At 38.1% G+C, this 27,862-nt stretch overlaps 1 protein-coding gene across 6 annotated transcripts in view; it reads right to left on the bottom strand.

Moving 5' to 3' along the window:
* The window catches only part of ipo11 (importin 11), a 427,187-nt gene that overhangs the window by 275,256 nt on the left and 124,069 nt on the right, over window positions 1-27,862 (bottom strand). For all 6 annotated transcript variants that reach the window (XM_072252587.1, XM_072252591.1, XM_072252593.1 and 3 more), the window contains exons 18-23: window positions 27,648-27,681; window positions 26,788-26,828; window positions 19,544-19,660; window positions 19,110-19,223; window positions 13,516-13,631; window positions 416-492 (exon numbers count right to left, since the gene is read on the bottom strand). In XM_072252587.1, the coding sequence (XP_072108688.1) occupies window positions 416-492; window positions 13,516-13,631; window positions 19,110-19,223; window positions 19,544-19,660; window positions 26,788-26,828; window positions 27,648-27,681 (499 nt within the window). The remainder of the gene's footprint in view (window positions 1-415; window positions 493-13,515; window positions 13,632-19,109; window positions 19,224-19,543; window positions 19,661-26,787; window positions 26,829-27,647; window positions 27,682-27,862) is intronic.

Here is a 27,862-nt window from a genome sequence, read left to right as displayed (position 1 = left end):
GGGCATTACCAGCAGTACATGCTCATTCATTTAAGATTTTTAAAGTAAAGGCCATACATGTTCAATAGTTCAGGTTACTACATAAGATTGAGACCCACAGACACATCAAAGCTGGAAAGAAATTAAACACCTGAGTTCTATATTACAGCTTTTTTAAAACAATGCTCCATTTATTATTCATTATTAAGTTCCTTTTCCTTTCAAATCTTGCTGTGCATAAGAAAACAGCAGTGATAGACACATATCTCAGTAGGTGACGAGTGATGCACTACTATTACTCAGAGATAGCTTGAATAAAGTTTTTGTTGAATGGTATTTGCAAATATAGAAGAACACATGAAACAGCCATTGAAAACAACTTTGAGTAAATTTATAACTTAAAATATAAACCTATTAATAAACAATTTATACTTACCAAGTAGAGCAGACATATTCTGAAAAACTCCAAGGAGCTCAGGAGTGATTGATGGGCTATTTTCCAGTGTCACTAACCTATAAAGGTGGTAATAAAAAATGCAACTGTAAAGATTTCAGTGAGTTTTCATAGCCTCAAAATAAAGTGAACAGTGTAAACTGATAATGGGTGAAAATACTGGAGCATCTCAACATCACACCTGAGCAAAAGCGCTGATTAAGATACTCAAGGCTGTAATTAGCAATTCAGAACAACGGTGTAATTAGACAGCTCACTTGCAAAGGGAATTAAAATCTAAAGATATAATCCAGAGAAAATCAAAATTACAGGCTAATGCCACAAATAAAATTAGTTATTAGTTCATTTTAACTTCATTAAGCAACAAAGAACTCTCTTTCCCAACTTAAAATTTCTTAAGTTGCTCATGCACTCTCTAAAGAATGAATTATTTTGCTGCTATAATGCACATCAGGGATATTTTTCTTGTACAATGCAGGAACTTCCCTCTTGCAATTTCAAAAAAAATACAAAAACCTAACAAGATGAACAAAAATATCTAAAGGCACATAACAAGAATCAACATTTGAGAAAACTGTTGCACTTGATTGCTATTTTTTGCAAAAGGTGCAAGGAAGTTAATGGTGAAAAGTAATTTGTGTACATATTGAAGATTATATAGTTGAAAACTATACTCCAAATTAGAAATTCCAACTTGGTTCATTGTCTCCTACAGATTTAGTCAAATGATATGTGGTCCTATGACCATTTTCAAGACCAAGCAGTTCCACGTAAAATACATATTCACAAAAACATCCCTTAATCATAATCCTTCACTTCATGCTACTTAGGCAAATCTTAGGATTTAGGTTCCTGGTGCCATGTAACTTTATATTTTTGACTAGCCTACTATGCACATCCTTTTCAGAAACCTCAAAGTCCAATTTTGTCAATATCTTTTCTCCATCATCCCCTAAAATTGCATATCAATCACAATTCCATGAACATACGATCAACTAGTTATGCACTTCCAGTGGCCTGATGCTTTTCAATATAAATTCCTGCTCTGAAAACCAGCAAACTGACTTTTCCTTACTGGTAGAGGTCCCAAGATAGAATACAAATTCACTACATAGAAACATGGAAAACCTACAGCACAATACAGGCCCTTCGGCCCACAAAGTTGTGCCGAACATGTCCTTACCCTAGAAATTACCGAGGGTTACCTATAGCCCTCAGTTTTTCTGAGTTCCATATCCCTGTCCAGGAGTCTATTAAAAGATCCTATCATATCCACCTCCACCACTGTCACCGGGAGCCCATTTCATGCACCCACCACTCTCTGCATAAAAACTTACCCCTGATATCTCCTCTGTACCTACTTCCAAGCACCTTAAAACTGTGCCCTCTCGTGCTAGCCATTTCAGCCCTGGGAAAAAGCCTCTGACTATCCACACGATCAATGCCTCTCATCATCTTATACACCTCCATCAGGTCACCTCTCATCCTCCGTTGCTCCAAGGAGAAAAGGCCAAGTTCACTCAACCTATTCTCATAAGGTATGCTCCCCAATCCAGGCAACATCCTTATAAATCTCCTCTGCACCACCCTTTCTATGGTTTCCATGTCCTTCCTATAGTGAGGCGACTTGAACTGAGCACAGTACTCCAAGTGGAGTCTGACCAGGGTCCTATATAGCTGCAACATTACCCCTTGGCTCCTAAGCTCAATCCCACGATTGATGAAGGCCAATGCACCGTATGCCTTCTTAACCACAGAGTCAACCTGCACAGTAGTCTTAAGTGTCCTTTGGACTCAGACCCCAAGATCCCTCTGATCCTCCACAATGCCAAGAGTCTTACCATTAATACGATATTCTGTTATCATATTTGATCTACCAAAATGAACCACCTCACACATATCTGGGCTGAACTGCATCTGCCACTTCTCAGCCCATTTTTGCATCCCCCAAGTTACTGATTGCATTGTAATCAATAAGCACACCTTTTTCTTGGTAACAACATACATTAAGTTGGTTGGCTCCTAACAATGAATGCATTATTTACCATCTTATCCATTATGGACCAACAGAAGAAACAGTGAAACCTGACTGAGAATAAATCAGAGTAGACCACAAAAAACAGTACAATATTTCTCACTGTCCACTGTAAAGGTAAAATTTCTCTCTCTTTTCTGTAAGTAAAGCATCTTGTTCATCAAAGCAACGAACACAAAATGCTGGAGGAACTCAGCAAGCCAGGCAGAACCTATGGGAAAAAAGTCGACGTTTCCGGTCGAGATCCTTCGGCAGGACTGGCGAAAAAAGGCTGAGGAGTAGATTTAAAAGGTGGGATAAGGGGGAGGAGAGAGAGAGAGAAAAACACAAGATGATAGGTGAAACTGGGAGGGGATGGATGAAATAAAGAGCTGGGAAGTTGATTGGGAAAAAAGATACAGGGCTGGAGAAAGGAGAGTCTGATAGGAGAGGAGAGAAGGTCATGGAAGAAAGAAATGAGGAGGGGAGCACCATAGGGAGGTGATGTTCAGGCAAGGAGATATGGTGAGAGAGAGGAAAGGGGATGGGGAATGGTGAAGCAGAGGAGCTGGGAGGCATTACCAGAAGTTTGAGAAATTGATGATCCTGCCATCAGGTTGGAGGCCACCCAGATGGAATACAAGGTGTTGTTCCATCAATCTGAGTGGGGCCTCATCTCGACAGTTGAGGAGACCATGGATTGACATATTGGAATGGGAGTGGGAAGTGCAATTGAAATGGGTAGCCACAGCTTCTTTTGGTGGACGGAGTGTAGGTGCTTGGCGAAGTGGTCACCCAACCTATGCAGAGTCTCACCGATATACAGGTAAACAGGTGGCCACACCGGGAGCACCAGACACAGTAAATGATCCCAATAGACTCACAGGTGAAGTGTCTTCTCACCTGGAAGGACTGTTTGGGGGCCCTGAATGGTAGTGAGGGAGGTGGTGTAGGGGCAGGTGTAGCATTTGTTCTGCATGCAGGGAAGGAGATCAGTGGTGAGGGGTGAATGGACAATGGAGTCGTGCAAGGAGCAATCCCTTTGGGGGGTGGAGTGGAGAGGTGTGCTTGATGGTGGGATCCCGTTGGAGATGACAGAAGTTCCAGAAAATTATGTGCTGGGCGCGGAGGCTGGTAGAGAGGTAGGCGAGGACAAGAGGAAACCTATCCATGGTAGGGTGGTAGGAGTAAGAGCAGACGTACGTGAAATGGAAGGGATGCAGTTGAGGGCGGCAACCACCTAACTCAGATAGGAAGTCAGTCTGATTAAGAGGAATGCCTAAAGTTTAACTGAAGAGAGAAAACATTTCTTGATATTAACAACCAACTAACTCATAAAATGTTCTCTTCAAAAAGTTTATCTCATTAGACGTGCTGTTTAACTATTACAACAGGTGATCACAGAAAATGGAATAAATCATTCATAAGCGACATCATGACAGGACACCAGCATCCTTACGTCACTCAGTCAGAATAATAATTCAGACGTTGTGAAACAAAGTTTCTATGAAACGTAAAAGTTTTTAAAAATAATTAAAAATTGCATACCAAGAAGTTTTTCATTGACATGACTTTGGTTATATACTTGCCTGTAAGTTACTGTGCCAATATATGACTTATTTGCCAACTTAAATTTAAGGAAAAAGTGTAATTATTCTTACTGAGTCAGATAGGTGATACAGCTTCAGAAGTAAAGAATCTGAGCCAATACATTAATACAATGTTTTGGCCCAATAAGTTATCCTTATATTTGGTCACGCGCATGCTTCAAACTTGCATGGGGCTAAGCGTAGTGGTACAAATGCACTGCACGTACACTGCGACTAGCCAATGCTCCCACTGGCTAGCCATGAGTACAATCCAGCTAATGAGGTACAGTAATATTTAGACAAAAAACTGCTACAGGTACCCACTGGAATATTTATAGTTTAAAGCATTTATTTTCCAAATATACAGGGACATGCATATTGTTACCTATGATTTCAAGGTCAAGGTCAGTAGTAAATATATATAAAAAAATTTTAAAATCTAATTCATGCCCCACCCTTTGAAAAAAGCTTTTCAAAGAAATTGTTATTCCTTATTTCTCATGGCCATAAGAAGCAAGCTGTTCAATAATAAAAGAATATTGCATTAACAAATCAATATCATAGTTCACCACTGAACAAGTTTCATTGGCATTGTGAAATTAAACTGTTAAAAGAGCAAATACAAACTTGCTTACTCCTCTAAAAATACAGCTTTGTCTCTGACACCCAAACATGCATCTAATGTCCTTAATATACTGTCTCACCTGTCCTGCAAGGCACTGCTACTAATGAAAAATTATTTCACAACATGTTTTCAAACACAAAATTAAATTGTAAAAGGCACTCAACTATAGGAGAGCTAAAGGCCAAAATATGTAAATCTGATGTCTTCAACTTGATATCTTTTCTAGCAACAATACCGAATAGGGCCATCAGAGGATTAGGCTTAAAATTGACTTTGAAAAGTAAGGAAAAAGTTTGAAAAGCTTCTTTCCAATATTTTTCAAGACATGGACAAGTCCAAAACATATGAATTAATGAAGCTTCTCCATTATTGCATCTGTCACAGTAGGGAGATGTATCCAAATAAAAACGAGATAGCTTATCTTTAGTCATATGGACCCTATGTACCACCTTAAATTGTATGAGGGTGCTTTTGTTTAAATGGAAAGATGTTTCTCCTCTTACTCATGCTCAATGGTTATGCGATGTTAAGTCATGCTTAGATTTAAAGAAGATTCGTTGTTCAATTTCTGAATCTCATCAAGACTTTCAAACATTGTGGGGACCCTTTCTGAATTATTTTCAAAACCCTCAATTCGTTGTTTAAATTTAGATGTTGATTTAGGGGTTAGAATTTTTTTGTAATAAATTAGTATATTTCAATATAACTTTGACTAACTTACATGAATACAGGGTAATGAGATTGGTATTATGAATAGATATAATGTAATTGGTAGTTGGTTTTTTCAACCCTTATATATACTTTCTTGTGCTCTGTATTCTTTTATGTAGAAACTAATAAAAATATTGAAAGAGAAAAAAGCACTTAAACTAAAATACTTGCAAATTAATTTTCCAGTTTCATCTTTCACCCACTTTTATTTTGCTGCATACTTTATTTGTTGCTTAATGATGTCCCTTTTCATCAAATCCTGTCAAAATTACTTCCATTGCAAAAGAACTACTGTTTAATACAAATATGTTATAATTATAAATGCAATTTTGATTCATTTCTCCCAAGCATTTTATTCTGAAAAAGCCTGCATTTCTTCAGTTTAATTATGGACAATAAACTTTTACTGAGGCAATATGGAGTTTTGCAGGGCTCTAAACTCTCCTCTGGCTCATCTATATATCGTACCAAGCTGGTATTGAATCTAACAAGAAGAATCTGGGGACAAGAGAAGTGACCTCACTCTGCAAAGGCATTCAGTTCTAAGCTCCATGTTCGTGGATAACAAGATCTGCTCAGCTCCACCATCATTCTGCAAATTGGTCACCACCAGGAAGGTGGTACAGAAGCCTCAGGACCCACATCACCAGATTCAGGGAAAGTTATTACCCTTCAACCAGTAGGCTCTTGAAACAGAGTGGATAACTTAACTAACCTCATCACTGTACTATTCCACAACCTATGGATTCACTTTCATCTTGTTCTCAATATTTATTGCTTATTTATTATTATTATACTTGCGCAGCTTATCATCTTTGCATATTGGTTGGGGTGGTCTTTCATTGATTCTGTTGTGTTTCTTGTAGTTACTGCAAATTCTCTCAAGAAAATGAATCTCATGGTTGTACATGGGATGTACACATACTTTGATGATAAATTTACTTTGAACTTTCAACTTTGATTGGCAACCATTCAATTCAAATTGGTTTCAGGTGTAAGAGTGAGTTGCAGCACAAGCAAAGTTGCAATCTTTGATTATCAGTCTTACCAATTCAGAATCAAGTTTATTATCAATGACATATGTCGTGAAGTTTGTTGTTTTACAGCAACAGTATTGTGCAATACAGAAAATAAAGTACAAGTTACAATAAATCAATCAATAAATAGATCGATAGATTATACGAAGAGAGCAAAAATAAAAGTGTTCATGGCTCAGAAACCTGGTGACAGAGAAGAAGTTATTTCTAAAATATTGAGTGTGTGTCTTCAGGCTTCTGTACCTCCTCCCTGATAGTAGCAATGAAAAGGATGCATATGTCCTGGGTGGTGGGTCCTTACTGATGGATGCCATCTTTTTGAGGTATTGCCTATTGAAGATATCTTTGATACAGGAAGGCTAGAGCCCATGATGAGTTGGCTGAGTTTACAACGCTTCACAGCTTTTAGCCATTCTGTCCATTGGTCCCACCATACCAGACAATGAATTAATGAGTTAGAATGCGCTGCCCAGTACCTGCTGAATATTTGCTAGACTCTTTGACGACATTCTAAATCTCCTCAAACACCTAATGAAACAGAGACACTGGTGTACATTCGTCAATATGTTGGGGTCAGGACAGATTTTGAAACTGTTCATTCTTTCACTTGCTGACCATTCAGTGAGGATTGGTGAGTGTCTCCTTCCTGAAGTTCATATATTTTTTGAATTCCTTGTTCAGTGCAAGGTTGTTGTTGCAACACCACTCAACTAGCCAATATATCACTCTTGTACACCTCCTCGTCACCATCTGAGATTCTACCGACAACAGCTAAGTCATCAACGAATTTGTAGCTGCCACTTGCAATGTGCCTAACCACTCAGTCATGGGTGTAGAGAAGCAAGCGAAGCCCACATCCTTGAGATGCGCCTGTGTTAATTGTCAGTGAGGTCTAGGTGTCATTTCTGATCTGCAATAACTGTGGTCTCCCTATGAGTGAGTCAAAAATCCAGCTGAGAGGGAGGTACAGAAGCCCAAGTTTTGAAACTTATTGATTGGTATCGAGGGGACGACGGCATTGAATGCTGAGCTGTAATCACTGATGTACACATTGCTGTTGCTCAAGTGGTCCAATGCTAAGTGCAAAGCCAATGAGATCACATCCGCTATAGTCCAATTGTGGCCATAGTGTATCGGCCATACTGGATATTGAACTTTTTACTGTTGGACTTCGGCCACATTCCACCATGATACAACACCTGGCGGCACAGGAGGTCGTTCCTGCCTGTGGCCATCGAATGTGTAGCTCCTCCCATGGAGGGTCAGACACCCTGAACCAATAGACTGGTCCTGGACTTATTTTCCATCTGGCATAGTTTGCATTTTGGTGTTTGATTATTGTTTTTTTTTTGTATTGCTATATTTACGCTCTATTCTTGGTTGGTGCGGCTGTAACGAAACCAAATTTCCCCCGGGATTAATAAAGTATATCTATCTATCTATAGGCAAACTGCAGCAAGTCCAAGTCCCATTTGGGCAGGAGTTCATTCTAGCCATGAGCAACCTCTCAAAATGTTTCATCACAGTCAATGTGAATGCTACTGGGCGATCCGAAACACCCTGTTCTTCTTGGGCAGGTGGGAACCTCCAAATGCAGCAGTGAGATTGAATATGTCTTTGAACACTCTTGCCAGCTGGTTGGCACAGGTTTTCAGTGCCCTACCAAGTACATGATCATGGCCTGACAAGTGTTCACCCTCTAGAAAGATATTCTGGTGTCAGCCTCTGAAACAGATATCACAGGGTTACCATATTCTGCAAGATTTGCACAGGTGTAGTCATACTTTCCCTTTCAAAGCTTACATAAATAGTGTTTAGCTCATCTGCCAGAGAAGCATCACAGCTCTTTATGATGTTTGGCTTGCCTTGTAGAAAGTAATTTGTTTCTTTATTTCCATCATTCGGTATGATTACCAAAGATACTGGAAATACAGTTCTGAGAAGTAGACTCAGTTACTAGTAAGTGCACCTTAGGGTGAAGCAAAATCTGGATTGCAAGCCTGGCACCCTCTCTCAGTAAAAGGAATGAACCTGGTTATCAGATGTAAATGTTGAGCATGGTGCACATGTGAGATATTCCCGACAATCTGGGATTGGATAACAGATTGCATCTGGTGAGAAAATGTAACCTCATCCTTTTAGCTATCAAAATACGTGGCTCCATCAAATTGCTGGCAAACAAAAATTTCCACTCTGCGGTCTGGTCATGCTGCCCCATTATGGCAGGCATCTATTGATCTCACATACAGGATTCATTCATACAATGCCTTTTACGGCCACAGGACATTCCAAAGCACTCCATAGCCAATGCAGAATCCATTGAAATAGAATGACAGAAAATTGGTTTCCATGTAACAGAATTATTTAATTGTTTGCTGAGATAATTACTGCAATTTTTATACAGTTCTGTCCATGATTAAACACGTCAGGTTTTTTATTACATGACTGACAGTTCAATCAATGTCTAAAAGCAAAATTATTAAACTTAAGTATAAAATTTACACTTGCAGCCAGACATAGAATAATGCTTAAAAGATCACAGATAGATTTTAGTTCAGTGAATATTAACAGATTTTGGCAAATAAATGAGATATTCCCCACCATTCACTTTTCTGCACATTATATACAAATTTGAGATGTGGCAGGATTATTCAAATCAGCCATTCAATTTTGTTGGCACTGAGTGGATGGGCCTGGTGAAGAGCACTGGAGTCGCAGTAATGTTTTGTCAAGTTCCACTCACATTATTTTGAAAATTCACTTCTCACTATAAAATGCTTAAAATGCTTTAAAATGTTTTGACTTCTTGATTTTTCATGGAAGTCCTTTAATGTATTTGATCATTCAATCATCTTAAGGAAAATACAAATGTCAAATTCCAGGAATCCATCTAAACCGCTATCTGATGGGAAATAGTGGTATCATAAATAGGAAAGTACATGTGCAACAGAAGATAAGAATCATTCACCAGTTAAGATGAATTCTGGCTTTTTTTTCATGCAAAGCTCTAAGTATGGTATACATTGCCAAGTCCTGAGGTTACAGAATTAAAATTTCATATATCCATTATAACATAAAAGGCCATTTAGTTCAGAGCAATCTCATTCCCCGACTCACTTCTTATAACATACTCTCTCTCTCACACTTGCCCATCAGCTCTTTCTTGATTCCTCCACCAGTCATCTACCTTAGGGCTAATTTAGTGGCCAGTTATTCAACCAGCCAGTAATTTGTCAGAATGTGAATGAAACCAAAACATCTGGAGGTAACCCACGTGGTCACAGAAAAAAAATGCAAACTCCATATACAGTAGATAGTATCCAAGATCAGAATCAAACCCAGAATAATGGAACTGAGAGACAATTGCACTCCTGCTGCCCGAATTAACTGCAAGGTTTGTGCTTCAGTTGCATAAGTTAATCAAATTTGAAACAACAAAAATATAAACAAAGCACATTAAAGGTGAAAATAAATGCCTAGTAGAATAGCAAAGACGCAATTGGAAAAATATCTACCAGCAAGAGCAAAACTAGATTATGTAGTAGACTGAGCAGCATACAAGGAGAGGGAAGAAATTATAAACATTTCAAATTGAAGCCCTACATCAGGATGAAGGGAAGATAGTTAGTGTAAAGAGAAAGGAAGTGGGTGGATCCAATTGTTTAATTTTAATTGACATTTTTCTTTGTCGTTTAATTATCTGCTTGTATTTTAAGTAGCCTTCATAAACATAACAGTTTAATATGCGTCTAGTGCAAGGATTCCCAACCTCTTTTATGCCACAGACCCCTACCATTAGCCGAGGGTTCCATGAACCCCAGGTTGGGAACATCTGCAGTGGCTGTCCAAAGTATAACTCTGGAAGCTCCTTAGCTTCTTTGTTCTGAAGGAGTATTTTCCCATTGGTCAGTTTTATACAGTATTTTCCAATTGGATTATCCTTATCTATGCTATTTTCTCATTTTGGCATATAAAAGTAGCTGTTTTATGTTAGCACCATCCTTCTCTTTAGCTTTTCTTTTAAATTGTAAGACTCCTATCACTGTCCTGTTTCTGTTTTCTTTGTTCCATTAATCTTAATAAACTACTGTTAAGCAATAAATTTTATGCCTTGTCCCTGACTGCTAAAAGATCCTGGGATTTGAAATCTTGCTATTTACACCAGAATCTTGCAATTTCATATAACAGGCAGAATATTTGCAGAATGCAGTTACACAGAATGCTTCAAGACAAAGAGAGAATTTTGGGCGCCTAAACAAAAGTGGTAAGAACTTCCTCTTTATGTTACTCTCTATTGTCTGAAAGAAAAACAGGTTCGGACTATTGAGAATAAGAAGAAATGTGTTAAAGTACAGAAAATGATTGCTACCGATTTAGAAATAATACCGCATGGTCGGTTTGATCAAATGTGAGCGATTGAAAAAGTTAACGAAGCAAACTCTTTTAGTAATAGAAATAAGTGCGAAGCTTGTGACAAACTACAAATACAGCTCGATAGAGACAATGAAAGTCTAGAGCGAATCTTTGCATTAACCAAACGAGCAAAAGAGCATGGTAATTGAATCAATGTGGATTGTCTGAAGTTTCAAACTGACGTAAAACAAAACCAAAAAGCACACCTACAACTTCAAGGCAGTGGTCCTGCTAGTGGCCAACTGCTGGTGCTCTGCCTGGGGAATTACAGCTCACATCGAAGAGCCTCCCCGTACAGAGCCTCCATCTGAACTCCAGGTAATTACAGGATGAATGTGGCATGGACTCTAGCAACTTGAGGGAGGATAAGACCATATGACCATAAGATATAGGAGCAGAATTAGGCCATTTGGCCCTTTGAGCCTGCGCTGCCATTTTATTATGACTGCTCCATTTCCCCTTCAACCCCAAACTCCTGTCCAAGCTCTTGTAACCCTTCATGCCCTAACCAAGAACCTATCAAGCTCTGTTTGAAATAAACTCAATGACTTAACCCCACAGCCAACCACAACAATGAATTCCATAGATTCACCACGCTCTGGCTACAGAAATTCCTTCTCACCTCTCTTCTAAAAGGATGTCCCTCCAACCTAAGGCTGTGCCCTCCGGCCCTAGACTTACACATTATAGAAACATCCTTTCCACATTCACTGACTAGGTCTTTCAATATTTCATCTGTTTCAATGAGATCACCCCTTCTAAACTCCAGCAAGTATAGGCTCAGAGTATTCAAATGCTCCTCATATATTAAATCTTTCATTCCCCTAATCACTCTCATGAAACTCCTCTGGAACCTCTCCAATGCCAGCATGTCTTTCTAAGTTAAGAGGCCAAAAACTGGCTCACAATACATCAAGTGTGGTCTGACTATTGCCTTATAAAGCCTCAGCATCACAACTTTACTCTTATATTCTAGTCCTCTCGAAATGAGAACAGTGCATTTGCCTTCCTTACCACAAACTCAACTTGCAAGTAACTTTCAGGGAATTCTACACAAGGACTCTCAATTCCCTTTGCATCTCTTGACTTTTTAAAATTTTCTCCCAGTTTAGAAAATAGTCGATGGCTTTATTCCTTTTACTAAAGTGCATGACCATACACTTACCTGCACTATATTCCATCTACCACTTCTTTTCCCATTCTTCCAATCTGTCCAAGTCCTTCCCTTTTGCTCATCACTACTTACCCCTCCACCTACCTTCATATCGTCTGCCAATCTGGCCACAAAACCATTAATTCCATCATACAAATCATTGGCATATGACATGAAAAGAAGCGGTCCCAATACTGATTCCTGCGGAACACCACTTGTCACTGGTAGCCAACCTTAGTAGGCCTCTTTATTCCATTCTTTGCCTCCTGCTAGTCAGCCAATATCCTATCCATGCCAGTATCTTTCATGTACTACCATGGGCTCTTATCTTGTTAAACTGCCTCACATGTGGCACCTTTTCAAAGCTTTCTAAAAATCCAAGTAAACAACATCCACAGAACTCACTGTCTATACAGCCTGTTATTTCCTCAAAGCATTCCGGCACATTTCCCCTTAAGGAAACCATGCTGACTTTGCCCTACGTCATCATGTATGTCAAAGTACCCTAAAATGATAATGGACTCCAAGATCTTCCCAACCACTGAAATCAGGCTAATTGGCCTATAACTGCCTTTCTTCTGCCTCCCTAGAGTGGAATGACATTTACAACTTTTCAGTCCTCCAGATCCATTCCAGAATCTAGTGATTCTTTATACTTTATTGTCGCCAAACAATAGATACTAGAACGTACAATCATCACAGCGATATTTGATTCTGCGCTTCCCGCTCCCTGGATTACAAATCGATAGTAAATATTAAAAAGTTAAATTATAAGTCATAAATAGAAAATAGAAAAATGGAAAGTAAGGTAGTGCAAAAAAACCGAGAGGTAGGTCCAGATATTTGGAGTGTACAGCCCAGATCCGGTTCTTGAAAGATCATTACTAATGCCTCCACAATCTCTTCAGCTATCTCTTCAGAACTCTGGGGTGCCGTCTATCAGTTCCAAGTGATTTATCTACCGTGAGACCTTTCAAGTTTCCCAAGCACCTTCTCCTTATTAACAGCAACTACACTTACTTCTACCCCGACACTCTTGAATTTCTGGCATCCTGCTGGTGTGTTCTACAGGGAAGACTGAAACGAAATAGTTATTAAGTTCGCTTGTCATTTCTTTGTCCCCAATTACATCTCCAGCATCACACACAAAACGCTGGAGGAACTCAGCCGGTCAGGCAGCATCTATAGAAAGGAGTAAACAGTCAATGTTTCAGGCCAAGACCCTTCGATGGGTCCAAGCCTCCAACAACAATTTTCATTACACTCCAGCAAAGCCAACCTAAATTGCTGAACTGATAACCTTTGAACTTATGGAATTTTGACAACCTGCCAACAGGTTCAAGGCATTTGCATACTTAGGCATAAAATCTTGAATGTTCAAAAACTGAAACAGAACAAATATTCCTATTTGCCACAGAACATTGAATGTTTTCCAACAAGATCCTGTCCAATGAGTGAATGCTGCTGCCACAATATAACAATTATTAGCATATACATCAGTGCTTTGTTTATTGTTTTGTTCACAAGAAGGTTTACTCACCATAATTCTAAACCATCTTCCAAGAGATAAACATGGGGAGGCTGCGCAACGTCTGTACTCAACTGAATGACTGGCAACAAGAATGGATAGAGATTTTTGCTGTCTGCTCCCAACCCCTAGAGATAAACAGTAGGAAAAGTGAGCAAATAATTCCACTACATATGAAGTAAAATAGTAATATACGTAACAACAGTATACATAATCAGAATGGCTTCAAATGCATATTACATCCAAATGTATCTGAGGAAAATAACTTACATGCAGATAAAGAAAAATTATAAAAAAGAATGGATTTGACAAAGTCAAGAAGAACAACAAAGGAAGGAGAAAAGGTCCAGGAACTATGGCAACTAAGCAGAAGCATGAAAGATTGTTGATATGAAGGAAGAATTATCAAGAGAACTGGGCAGTCTCCCCGCTCCACGCCACCGACGTTGTCCAAGGCAAGGGCACTTGGGCCGATACAGCTTGGCACCAGTGTCGTCGCAGAGCAATGTGCGGTGAAGTGTCTTGCTCAAGGACACAACACGCTGCCTCAGCTGAGGCTCGAACTAGCAACCTTCAGATCACTAGACTGACGCCATAACCACTTGGCCACGCACCACCACTGATCTAAATTTATTACAATAATAAACACAAAATAACTAACTGCATAATTAATCACCCTCTTCAAATCTGGAATTAGTAGATGCACCTTTGGCAGCAATTATAGCCTTGAATCTATGTGGATATGTCTCTATCAACTTTGCACATCTGGACACTGCAATTTTTCCCCTTTCTTCTTTACAAAACTGCTCAAGTTCTGTCAGATTGCATGGGGATCATAAGTGAACAGCCCTTTTCAAGTCCAGCCACAAGTTCTCAATTGGATTGAGGTCTGGACTCTGACTTGCCCACTCCAGGACATTAACTTTCCTGTTGTTTTTAAGCCATTCCTGTGTAGGCTTAATGCTTGGGGTCTTGCTAGAAAAGAGGAATCTGCTATAATTGTGCCGAGATAACTTGGCACAGGTGTCGAGGAGAGGCAGGTTTCCTGGCCACAAAATGTCAAACAGCATAGAACTCCAACATCCGCTGACACTTAGCTCAGTTGTTGAGCATTTTTATTGAGGATCCATTTGGATCTTAGTAGAAAACTGACACTCCGGGCACAGAGCTTGAGGTCAGCCTGAAGTGGCCAGTACTCATGGCAAAAGCTAAGCCATGGTAAAAGTTCATCAATACCTTATCCAGATCTCTGATCATCAAGCTTGTCCTTCCATGTCACTCAGTTAATGGTGAAACCTACACAAAAACCTTGTGCACATTTTTATGATTATACAAGATGGGTAGGGTCTGGTGGCAGAAGTGAACAACAAGCCCTTCTCAGAAATCTGAAAGCTGGCTAACCTAAACATGACTTAGATTGTCAAATGTTTCAAAGTCATTAAAATCTTTCACTGCTTGTAAAATGTTGATATTCAGAAATATTCAAATTAAGTTCAAAACTAAACATGGAAATTCAAATCATAAAATTAAAATACTTTTAAACATAATGCAACTCAAACTATAATGATTAATGAGGAACCTATTTGGAAAACAGCAATACAAGTCCAAATAACTGAAGTAGCAGTTGGGAAGCACTTTGGGTCCAGTGATCACAATGGAAAAACTACAGAACAATTCCACAGGTTAAAGTCTTGAACTCAAGCAGGGCCACATTTGAGGGCATTAGATAGGATCTGTCTGGGATTGACACTAGCAAACATAGTCCAATGAACTTGGCTTCAGTTGTAGGAAGTCATAAGAGAGAAATCTGAAACACAAGATCTACCATCATTTGGATAGTCATGTCTGATGACTGTTTTGGAGTTTTTCCAAAGAGGAGACTAAGGGACTGATAAAGGTAGCCAGTGGATGATGTCCAAATGGTGTTTAGTAAAGCCTTTGACATGGTCTTGCATGGCAGGTTCACCTGGAAAGTTAGGTTTCATCAAATTCAGGGGCAGCTCACCAGGTGGATCACCAGTTAGATCAATGATAGGAGGCAGAAGGTGGTGACTGCAGGTCAATTCTCTGACTAGAGCCCTAATCAAGGACACGACCCACCCAGCCAACACACTTTTCATCCCTCTTCCCCCCGGGAGAAGGCTCAGGAGCTTGAAGACTCATACGGCCAGATTTGGGAACACTGCTGAACGGATCCTGACCCGGATCTGGGCCGTACCCTCCAAATATCTGGACCTGCCTCTCAGTTTTTTTGCACTACCTTACTTTCCATTTTTCTATTTTCTATTTATGATTTATAATTTAAATTTAAAAATTTTTTAATATTTACTATCGATTTGTAATCCAGGGAGTGGGAAGTGCAGAATTAAGTATCGCTGTGATGATTGTATGTAAAAGTAGCAATTGTTTGGTGACAATAAAGTATAAATTAAAGTATTGACAAGTGGGGTGCCCCAAAGTCAGTGTTGGGATCTCTGTTATCATTAATTATGTAAATGACTTGGACATAAATGTCTATGGCATGATTAGACAGATGCTAATGTTACCAAATTCGAGAGTCTTGTTGATAGTGAAGAAGGATGCTGTGTATCAAAGAGATTTTGTTCAGTTAAGGAGATGGGTTGAAGAATGGTAAATGGATTTCAAGTTTGGTAAGTATGACATAATGCATTTTGGACATTCAAACCAGGATAAGACTTATACAGTTAACGGCAGAGCAATGATGAATGTTGTGGACAAAGGAAATTGGAAGTGCAAATGCATAGTTCGCTGAAAGCAGCTACGCAAGGAGGGTGTGGTGACGTAGTTGTTTATCATGATAGCCTTTATCAGTCAGGGCATAAGGTTTTGGAAAGGGGACATTATGCTGCAATTATATTAAATCACTAGTGAGGCCACACTTGTATTGTGCATGGTTTTTAATAACCCTTTACAACAATGACATTGTCAAGCTAGAGAGGGTGCAAAAGAGATTTACAAGGATACTGTCTTGACTAGAAGGCCTAAGTATATAGGGAGAGGTTGGCCATACTGGATCTTTATTCCCTAGAGTGCAACAGAATTAGGGGAGATTTTAAAAAGAGCTTATCCGTCTCACTTAAAAATACTATCTCAGATGAATCTATGAAAGATATGTTAATTGGAGATCCAATACATTTTCCTTTAGGCAGGTTCTCTCATCACCTATCTGGTCAAGTTTAATACAGGTGTCCCCCGCTTTTCGAACATTCGCTTTACGAAACCTCATTGTTACGAAAGACCTACATAGTTACCTGTTTTCGCTAACAGAAGATGTTTTCACTGTTACAAAGAAAGGCAGCGCGCGATAAAAAGCAGTGTGTGAAAAAAAAGTGTGCGATAAAAAAGCAGCGCCCGATAAAAGGCAGTGCGCGCCCTGAGCAGCCGCTCTTCCCTGGATTCGGAACTGCATTCTAGCCGGCATTCCTTAAACACGTGCCTGTGAGCATCTGTTAGCAAGATGAGTTCTAAGGTATCGGAAAAGCCTAAAAGAGCTCATAAAGGTGTTACACTTAGCATAAAACTAGACATAATTAAGCGTTTCGATCGTGGTGAACGAAGTAAGGACAAAGTGAGTTTGGGTTGTGGAAGCTGACGAAGATGATGTTGAAGAGGTTTTGGCATCCCATGACCAAGAACTGATAGATGAAGAGCTGATGCAATTGGAAGAGGGAAGGATAACAATCGAAACCGAATTCAGCAGCGAAAGTGAAGTCGTCCAGGAACTGAACGATTAGCAACTGCGTGAGATTTTCGCTGCAATGATAAAGTTTGACTTTAATTTTGAAAGGGTATGTTGGCTAAGGGCATATTTGCAAGTGGCTTGAGTGCTTACAAGATGATCTAAAAATGCGCAAGGCTCAGCAGTCAAGCAAGCCTTCCACATCAGCCACGGCAGATGACGAACCTCGACCTTCGACATTGAGGCAGGCAGTCATAGGAGAAGATGAGCTGCCTCCCCTAATGGAAACAGATGACAATGAGATGACACCTCAGTGTCCCACCACCCCAACCCGCGGACAGATACCGATTTGCTGAGAATGCAGCGGTAGCCGGGAGGCACACAGGACACCTTTAAGAAAAAAGCCGAAATAAACATGCTAATTAATTAGGTGCTGCCCGGCACTTAATTGTCGGCCCAGATCAGAGGCGATTGCCATTGCGTCGCCTCTGATCCGGGCCGACATTTACATGCTGGGCGGCACCTAATTAATTAGCTTGTTTATTTCGGCTTTTTTCTTAAAGATGTGCTGGGTTCCTCCCGGCTACCACTGTACCCGTGCATGCTTCGCGAATCGGTATCGGTCGGCGGCCCGGAAGGTGGGGGCTACTGCACCACCCACACTCCAACGACTCAGTCTAACACACCATCATCAGTGTGCTCGGCAAGCTGTCTTCCCGATTCCCATAAGTGATACTACACTGTACATACATTATTTCCACTTTATATAGGCTGTGTATTTTTACGTGTTATTTGGTATGATTTGGCAGCTTCATAGCTTAAAGATTACTGGAGAGAGTGTTTTTGCCGAGAGCGCTTGCGTGAGATCTTCGCTACGGAGAACAGTGCCGGCAATGATTGTGGAAAAGTATTTCTACTTTATATAGGCTGTGTATTTATCATATCATTCCTGCTCTTACTATATGTTACTGTTATTTTAGGTCCTGTTGTGTTATTTGGCATGATTTGGTAGGTTATTTTTGGGTCTGCGAACGCTCACAAAATTTCCCCATATAAATAAAAGGTAATTGCTTCTTCGCTTTACGACATTCCGGCTTACGAACCGTTTCCTAGGAACGCTCTACGTTTGGATGGTGGGGGAAACCTGTACTACTAAATCATGAAGTTGAACATTGAGGTCCCACAATCAGTGATTCCCTTCTGTTCTTACCATCCTCTTCCAAGTTGTGTTCTACTAATTCATTAGCTGAAGGCAATTAGATGGTCATCAGCAAATTTCCTTGTCAGTTTTAGGCCTTAAGCCATTTCCTCCCAATTATGTGCCATTATGCGGTCATCCCTCATTCTCCAAAATCTGGGATGTTGACGATGAGTATGACGCCATGAAAGTGACCACAACAGATACTTGGTTACTCTGTGAGACAGCTCTCCTATTAAAGGTACATTCACAACATTAACAAGTTCAGATGAATTTATGTCTGAATTTGATGCCACTTAAATCTAAGCAAACCACACAAAATTCTGGAGGAACTCAGCAGGCCAGGCAGCATCTATGGAAAAGAGTACAGTTGATGTTTCCGGCTGAGACCTTTCAAGCAGGACTAAATCTTCCCAAAAATCTGCAGATTTTCTCTTGCCACTTAAATCCAGTCCAAGGAAAAAAATCAAACCACTGCAAAATTGGGACAAAATTGTTTCATTTCTCCAAAATTAACGATTTGTTCACATAAAACATTGAGCAACAGAAGCCCATCATCGTTTCAATCACAAGCCAGTCTTGGCGATAAGAACCCTTGCAAAAGGAATACAAACAAACCTCATGCCATAGAATTGGACTCTCGGAAAAGAACAATTTCAGTACAAGTTCACACTCAATGACAAGGTAATATATTCATTCAAACTGTACCTGAACTAGGTGAATCAGCGTGGTGAGAATTGCACACCGCAACATATTGTGATCTTCAGACTGCTTCCAAAGCAATGGTAAATACTGTACCAAACATCCAACATAAGGCCGAATCTATAATTTTTTATAAATATCTTGAATCAAAATTTGAAGCAGCAAACAAAGTCAACTATACCAAGTTACAATAATTGTTCGAAACACACATAAAACAATAAGTACAAAACTAGTCATTGAACAAGGGTGCAATCAAATGTAATTTTCCCAATTATCTACCATTTGCTTTCTACATTCAAATATGAATAAATCTCACCAAATGGCAGTCCTATCATTGTTAGAATGAAAATCAAATTTGTACATGATCAAGTTTTCAGTTTGAATAATTAGAACATTTCTGCAAAAAGTGTTATAAGACATGCATATTTCTAAAACATTACCTGCATTCCAACTCGTTCAATGACACAAGAAATGACATGCAAAACATGCATCTTTGTATCACATTCTGTGACTTGCTGCAGCAATTGGAAGAGTAGACTGAAAACGGTTTCCAAGTACTACAAAAGAAGAAAATAAATTTACAATGACTGCAATTTTCAAAGTTACTTTAAGCAATAAAAGAAAGTTATTTCAGAATCAGATATATTATCACCAGCATGTGTCGTGAAATTTGTTAACTTAGCAGCAGCAGTTCTATGCAATACATAATATAGAAGAAGAAAGCCTTTAACTCCGAGTGGAGTCATCAGGACGCCGTCATGACGGCGCTTTTTTTTAGCAGGCTTTCTTATTTTTACACGGACGAGTTGCTAGCTCAACGCTCAACCCAGCACGGATGGAAAGTGTGCAAGGGAGCCGGATGGATTCGAACTCGGGAGCCTTTGCTCCGAAGTCCGGTGCCGACGCCACTATGCCACCAGCCGGCTACGTAATATAGAAGAAAGGAAAAAAAAGATAAAATAATAATAATAAATAAGTAAATCAATTACAGTATACATATATTGAACAGATTAAAAATCGTACAAAACCGAAATAAGGACAAAATCCACTGACAAGACAATACATATGTGCTAGGAAGAAATTGTTATCTGAATTGTTCGAAATCTTTTCTTTTATTTCTATATCATATCAAATTGCCAACTAGAAGGTAAATAGCTGCCTCTACTTCCCCCACAATCCCATCCCACTCTTTTTCCCTGAACTAGTTGTTGGAAAATATAATTTTTTTTGGGCTGAATTACTCCTTCCATGCATAACGATGCTAAAACCACAAATACCAACATTCCAGCTTCATGCTTGCTATATTTTTACCACTTAGATCCACAACTGTCAAATCTTCAAAATTATGACAGATTATCATATTAGAAGTTATCAGAAAGCCAAAAGAGAATAACTGCAGAGGAAACTTCAGTTCAGTTCAGTTACACTTGTTCTGACAATAAAATCTCCATCTTGAAACTCCTTTATTATTAAAACTGGGGAAGAAGCAACTCTTTTGAATCAAAAACTCAAAAGAACTACAGATGCTGGAAAGCTGAAATAAAATCAGAGAACACTGGAAAAACTCAGCAGGTCACGCAACCTCTTTTGGGAAGAGAAACAGAGTTAATGTTTCAGGTCCAGAATTCTTCATTGGAACTGAAAAAGAAATAATTTATTTTTGATAGTAAGGAAAGTAGATGGGTGGATCAAAGGGAATATTTTTGATAAGGTGTAATAACAAGGTAGTTAAGATGAAACATTTCTGTCTATTTAATGTATTGCCAACATTGCACAATCTGATTATATAAAAAGACAAAAGGAAAAAGAAAGGCAAGCAAACATGGCCAGTTCTAATTCAAAAAGAAAAATCCATATTAAGTCCTACAGGTGCTCAGATGGAATGTGATGTGTTTGTGTTGAGCTTTATTATAAAAGTGCCAGAAGCCACAGATAGATCAGTGAGAGTGGAATGGTGAATTAAAATGGCAGGAAACTAGGACTTAAGGGTCACTCCCATGAACTCTGCAAAATGATTACCTAATTTGTCCTTGGTTTTGCCAATGAAAAAGACCACACTGAAATACATTATATCGCAAGAACAACAAGTGCATGACAGCTTCACCTGGAAAGACAATTTGGGTCCCTGGATGATGGTATGTAAATAGGAAAAAGGACAAGGGAAAGAACAGGTTGCACGAGGAAGTGTGGTATGGCAGGGAACAAAAGACCAGACAAAAGTGAAGAGCAAACAATGGCCCTGTGTTAATGGTGGGCTCATGGTCCAGAAGGCATCATGAGGATGTCCATTAGGTGATATTTGATCTCTACAAGACAAGGTTTGCTCATCATACTTGAACAACGGTAGCATTGTCAGCAGGTTTGATGATGATTCCGGGGTTGGCTCTGAGTGAGGGAAGTGCTAGAAATTTAGACAGTGGTAGGTTGGTGCAAGTCAGGGGAGTGGAAAAACCAAGGTAGTCAATGTCCCATCAGAAGTCTTTTGTATGAAACACCATACCTTCATTTGAGTGTTCTCCCCCAACATGAGATTCAAAGCTGCAAATCCTAAAGGACAAAAGTGGATTATTTATTTCCAAAAAAATTGGACTGCAAACAAGTAGTCTACATGATCACTCCATGACATGTGATAATTAGGAAAAGCTAACAAACAGAATGTTCAGAGAAAGCATTGCACACAATTCCACAAAGAGGAAAGGAAAGGATCTTTAGCTCAGCCATTGCACAAACTTATGTTTTTGCCTGACAAAATGAAATAACATGTAGCCAGGCTTCAACTTTTCAATAAATGCAACACAATCAGAACAGTCTTTTAAATGGGAGGAATTATTGCCTGTGTCAGTTGTATTCTAAGTATATGGCAGCGCACATAGAACTGTCACTTCATTTCTTCCATTTTGTACACAGCATGAAGTAACAATCAGCAATATGTTCAAACAAGCAAACAAATACAAGATGATTTTCTAGGATCTGAATTCAAAACGCCAACATCTGACTGGCTGTGTCACTGTGATATGAGGTGATATGAAGTGAAGTGATGTTTTGATAGTTATTGGTTTCTGGGCTGACCGTCACTTAAGTGGTAATGCAATCCATACCAAAGCTGAGCATCCAAGGCTACGCTGCCTGCCAAAATGGCTTAACAAGGCTCAACAAGTGCTACAAGTTTGACTCATTCAAGTTTTCCACAAAAACCAAGAGCAAACCTCAAATGAAATTGAAGAATTGATTTGTTAGTGGAATCTTACATATCAATGTGAAGCTGATTCCCATGCAAACTGCAGTTTAAAGTCCAGAGACTGACTTGACAGGCAATTTACTGCCAGCCAAAACATTCTAGATCAAATGCATGCAACTTTATCAATCCCATAATAGCATAGTAATTAGTGTAACACTTTACAAAGCCAGGATTCAGATGATTAGGGTTCAATTTCCGCAAGTTTGTATGTTCCATACATGACCACAGGGACTTCCTCTGGATGCTCTGGTTGCCTCCCACATTCCAAAAGATGTATACGTTAGGGTTAGTAAGTTGTGGGCATGCTACGTTGGTGCCAGAAGTGTGGGTATAACTTGCGATCTGGCTCCAGCACATCCTCGAACTGTGTTGTCCACTGACACAGAAACGAAGCATTTCATTGTTTGTTTCAATAAAGCTAACCTTCAAAAATAATTTTAAGATTAACAGCAGGTTCAAACAAACCTCCAGAAGCTTCCCATAAAAAGCAACAACAAATGGCTGGCAAATAAAGAACCTAAGCTACAAGAGTTATAGGTAGTAATGAAAGCCAGTTATCACTTCTCGTTGCCTAGATGATAGAAGTTGGATTCTAAAATTAGCCTGGAAAGGTGGGCTGTCCATTTTATATTAGTGCTCATTCAAGTCATTTCCGATGCCTGCCTTACTGAGATATGGAATTAGGACACAGCAGTACATCTTGCTTATCCAACTCTGGATGACCGGTTATATGCAATCAAGCAGATATTCTTGGACTCAGCATTGCAAAGTTTTATTTATTTTCATTTTTTGGAATGCAAGTTTGTGGTGCCATCACAGGACTTCAAGATACACTCAAGACTGTTCGTCCCCAGAAGCAAAAAAGCTTACAGTCAAAGGGAATACCTTTGCTCTCAACCTTCAGAAAGTTCAAAACATTCACTCTTCGGCAGATAATGGCTACATTTTTAAAAATATACCATTCTGGTCAATCAATGCAGGTTTCAAGGACAACAGATCAGAATTCCACAGCTCAAAAGAATCAGGAGGAGCATGATGATCTTTACGTTATTTGTGTACGCTTCACAAAAGTATACCCTCTTGCCAAGTGGAAGAGTTTGTGAAGGGCATTCAAGATAAACTATCAAGATAACTTGTATGCATCTTGTGCTCAAATTACGTGAACATCAAATATCATGGATGTTGTAAAAAAACACTTGGCTTAAGTAATGGAATCAAATAAGGACAGCAGAATTATCAATGCTGTTAGTCATCTTCCAAAATTGTAGCCTTCCAAAAATTTGCACAAATGGCAGTGCTTGATTTTCTATGTTTCAATGCCAAAATTAAGATGCTGACTAGAACTTTCTAAGACATCTTCATTGACAACTGTGACTGGACAACACAGATGAGCAATCCTTGGATCTTCTTGCTGAAGCAGAATGGTGGTTTAGATGGATCAACAGCTTGTAAGCCAAAATGCTCCACTTGATATTTACAAATTACTTAAAACCAGATCTTTGCAAACAGTTAACATACTTAGTAATGTGTGAAGAATTCTGCATCACGCTGATGGCACTTAGTCTTTACAAAGTCAATGCTTTTTGGATACACCAGCAAACATCCATGTTTTAAGTACAGTATACTTCTGAAGTCAAAGATGGATGTAAATCAGGAAATCATTGTCACTGTTGTGTGGCTGAAAGACTTAAAACAATTATTTCTACTTTTCAAAACTATATTTTCCATTGGTACTGCCTTCAAAAAAAATCTACTTATACAAAATCTGCATCCAAAATGCAGCACATATTGAGGCAAGTTAATTTAGCCTGCTCACAATGGGCAGGCAACTACAAATATAAAATGTTCCTATTTCAAAGATTGTAACAGGCAATAAATCAAAGCTTTCTAGAAGTGGTCTCAAAGCTTGCCATTAATGGTGGAAAGTGAGAAAGAACCACACAGGACATATCTATGGCACAGAAATGCAAAATTACAAAGTCAAAGCAGTAAGTGAAAAGCAACCAGCCATTCTTGCTGATCATGACTAACCCTTGCCTCAGACAAAGAAACTTACAGAAGAATGACTAAGGCAATGGCTGAATCCATGTAGATGATGCACACACCAACACATCGATTATCATGAAAAACAGCCAAAGGTCTACACTGGATGTGTGGGAGGGAAGGAGGATTTTGGACTAATGAAGGCAACAATTGGAAAATATTTTTTAAATGGTAAAATTAGAAATCAGTCATTTAAACAGACTGACTGTTAACAAAAAATGCAGTTGACCAACAATCGGAGATACTGACATATGGCATGAATATGGTACAAGAGCATCCTAATGAGAAATCAAAGTGTGGGTTATGTGAATACATAGTAAGTTGAGAGGAAACATGAGCATATATTTTAAATTATATAAAGGAGGATAAAAATAAGCATAAAATATATTAAAAAGGCTAAAGGGAATATAAAAAGTGTAGTTTCACACAAAAAAGCTATCTAAAACTATGATCAACACATGAAAACTAAAACAAGAAAGATCACTAAAGACACCGTTCACAAGTGGGTAAATGTATTTAAATTCTAATTAGGGAACTTCAGTCTGAAACATTAATTTGTTTCCCTTTTTGTTGATGTGCCTGACTTGATGAACATTTCCAACATTCCCTGTTTTTATTTCAGATACTCACAGTCTTAAATTTATAAGGACTATTTAAAACCAAATGCTCAATTTGTTTGCAAATATGGACATGATAAAGAGATTAGTTCTGCCGGTATCAGTAAATTTAGTGAGTAAAGAGTATGATTAAAAGTACATAAAATGAAATAAAGCAAGATGGAACGATGTGCACTGAAAGGATGAACAAAGTTAGGAAAGAGATTACAATAACTTTAAGCACATTTTTCAAAGATGTTTTATTATTTATGCAAAACGAAGTGGCAAATATCAGGGCATTTATTTATAAGTATAGAATAGGGATCTATGGAAAATGACTTCTAATCAACCACAGCAATTTGAGAACATTGAGATCCATTTCTTAAATTAGTTTCAGAAAAAATGCCGGAAGCAATTGGATTGTTGTAAAACATAACTGGTTTGCATTTTATTGAAGGAAATCATCTACTTCTGGCCAATGTGTGACTCCAGGCATAGAAGTGGCAAAGGTAAAAACGCTCATTTGCATCACACCACTCCAAACAAGACAACACAAACTGCACAAACTCAGGAAAATTGCACATTGACAAATCCGGACAACGGATGAACAGTCAACATCATACTTAATAATTTATATTAAAATAAAATCAGAAGAATTTTTATCAAAGCTCAAGTGTGGACAAACTTTTCAAACCTATATTAGAACATGAAATTCAAGAGCACATCGTAAGGTACCACACAATTTAGGAGAATGTTCAGATTCATAAATATGTCATGCCAGATTAAACTGATACTTTCAGAAAACATAAAAGCAAATGGAATGAATATATTTAACATTGAATATATAAATTTTCCAGTGTGTCAAAAGATGCAGAGGGAAACTAATTTGAACATTCATGTATCTTTACCAGCACATTTTTATTAAATCTTGGCTACAGTTATTTTAATTTCCTTTTTCAGAGTTTTGAATTTCCTTGCTCATTTGTGAAATTTCCTGTTCATTCAGGGTTATTAAAGCTTGAAGATAAAAAATAAAATCTGAACTAAGAGTTGTGAGCATTTTTTTATTAGTTTATATTTGACAAAATATTTAAGAAATCACTAACTGTTAGTTTAAATCCCACAGCTGGATCATTGAATAATACAAAAATTATGCCTCTTAAATCTAAGCTGTAAAACCTGCTTTCAGATTATAGCAAATATCAGAGAATGGATTAAGTGCATTGGGAGCAAAGTCAATCAAAAGGATGAAAACTTGAAAAGATTTTTTTTTACATTGCAGATAATACAACCAACAGTTACACAGCTAGTCACAGCATAAGCAACTACTGTACATAAGACATTAAGTAAACAGTAGTAGTCTTAAATAGTAAAAACAATTCCTTTCATATTAGATCATGGAGAACAAAATCAATTAAATATAATATTTGTAATGACACAAAATTGATTGTTTGTAACTCATTAAAAACAAAGAAACTCTTATTAGAGTTCTCAATACTTAAATCTCGAGTTGCATATTATTGTGATTAAATCAATTATTTTCAGAAATCAGACAACTGGCAACTATGGAAACTCAAAAACACTAAATACAAACAAAAAATGTATTGACAGTTAACAAAAATACAATTGAAAATAATGCATTCAGTTCAGAGATAAATATCTATCATAATTCATGTTCTTATTTATAATAATGGTCAAATGAGTCATTTAATTTTTTGAAGTTTGCTAATCTCCAATCAAAAATAAACTGTTTTGGATTTTTTTTTAATCTGCGAAGCTAATAATATAAAATGCAAAGAATACTTACTGGTAAAAACTGCTCTGTTCTAAATTCGAAATCATCCACAGGTAATAATCAAGTTAAAGATTAACACATTTGTAAAACTGATATCAAGCAAATCCATCAATATACTCCAAGGATAGAGAGCCTACATATACAAAATTGAAAACGTGAACATTAAAAAAACTCTGCATCATAAACCTGCAAAGTCAAGGAATGAATCTATGCAAGAAAAATCATGTTTGAATTAGAGTTAATTTCTACCAGTCCATCTCTCTTCAGTTATTTAAAAATGCACAGGGATATACTAATGGCTTTATTAGACCTACAGTACTATATTTAAAACCACTTTATTAACTCATTAGAGCAAGTAAGGCTGTATGATAAAATGAAAACATTTACCAAGAAACAGCAAATGAATATAAAGGTAGAAAAATGGAACAACTGGCCAAAATTTTGAGACAAGATAAACCTATCTGGTAAATCCCCATTTTTAACCTCCATTTACTATTGGTTCAAAATCTTCAAACTACTTATTCTTTTCCATCAGTGCGCATTACTCAAATTCCTCTACTTCCTCACTTATTATAACATTTCACTGTATTCTAACAGCCAGTTCAAAGTTACAAATTACATTCCTTTGGCAGTAAGATAACCTGATGAAGTTTCTGAATTAGTCTACCTTAACCACTGATCACCACATTCTTCACATACACAGTTTACAGTTTATAAATAATATCAGAATTTCTGTGGTCATCCTACCAGTCACTTATACAACAGGGTCTTAAATACTACAATAAAGATAAAATTAGCATAAAATCTCCAAGAGGAAAAAAAGGAACTATGAAGTCAGAATAGTACATCTATAAATACACTGAAAAGGATATCAAGTTTTAGGGTTGTAGCTGTCTCAATACGCACCTGAGGAAATAAATGAATTAAAATTACATGTGTTTATGCTCCAAATTGCCAACAGCTAAATTAAAATACAACATTTACTTAAATCGTATTTCAATTCAAGCTTAACATATTTAGATATTGTGCAACCTTGATATAATGTGCCATGTTATAGCAAGGATGTGGATACACTGCAGGCATTATC

The sequence above is a fragment of the Mobula birostris genome, chromosome 3 (assembly GCF_030028105.1).
Source record: "Mobula birostris isolate sMobBir1 chromosome 3, sMobBir1.hap1, whole genome shotgun sequence".
NCBI lineage: Eukaryota > Metazoa > Chordata > Chondrichthyes > Myliobatiformes > Myliobatidae > Mobula > Mobula birostris.
This window is presented reverse-complemented; position numbering and strand designations above follow the sequence as displayed.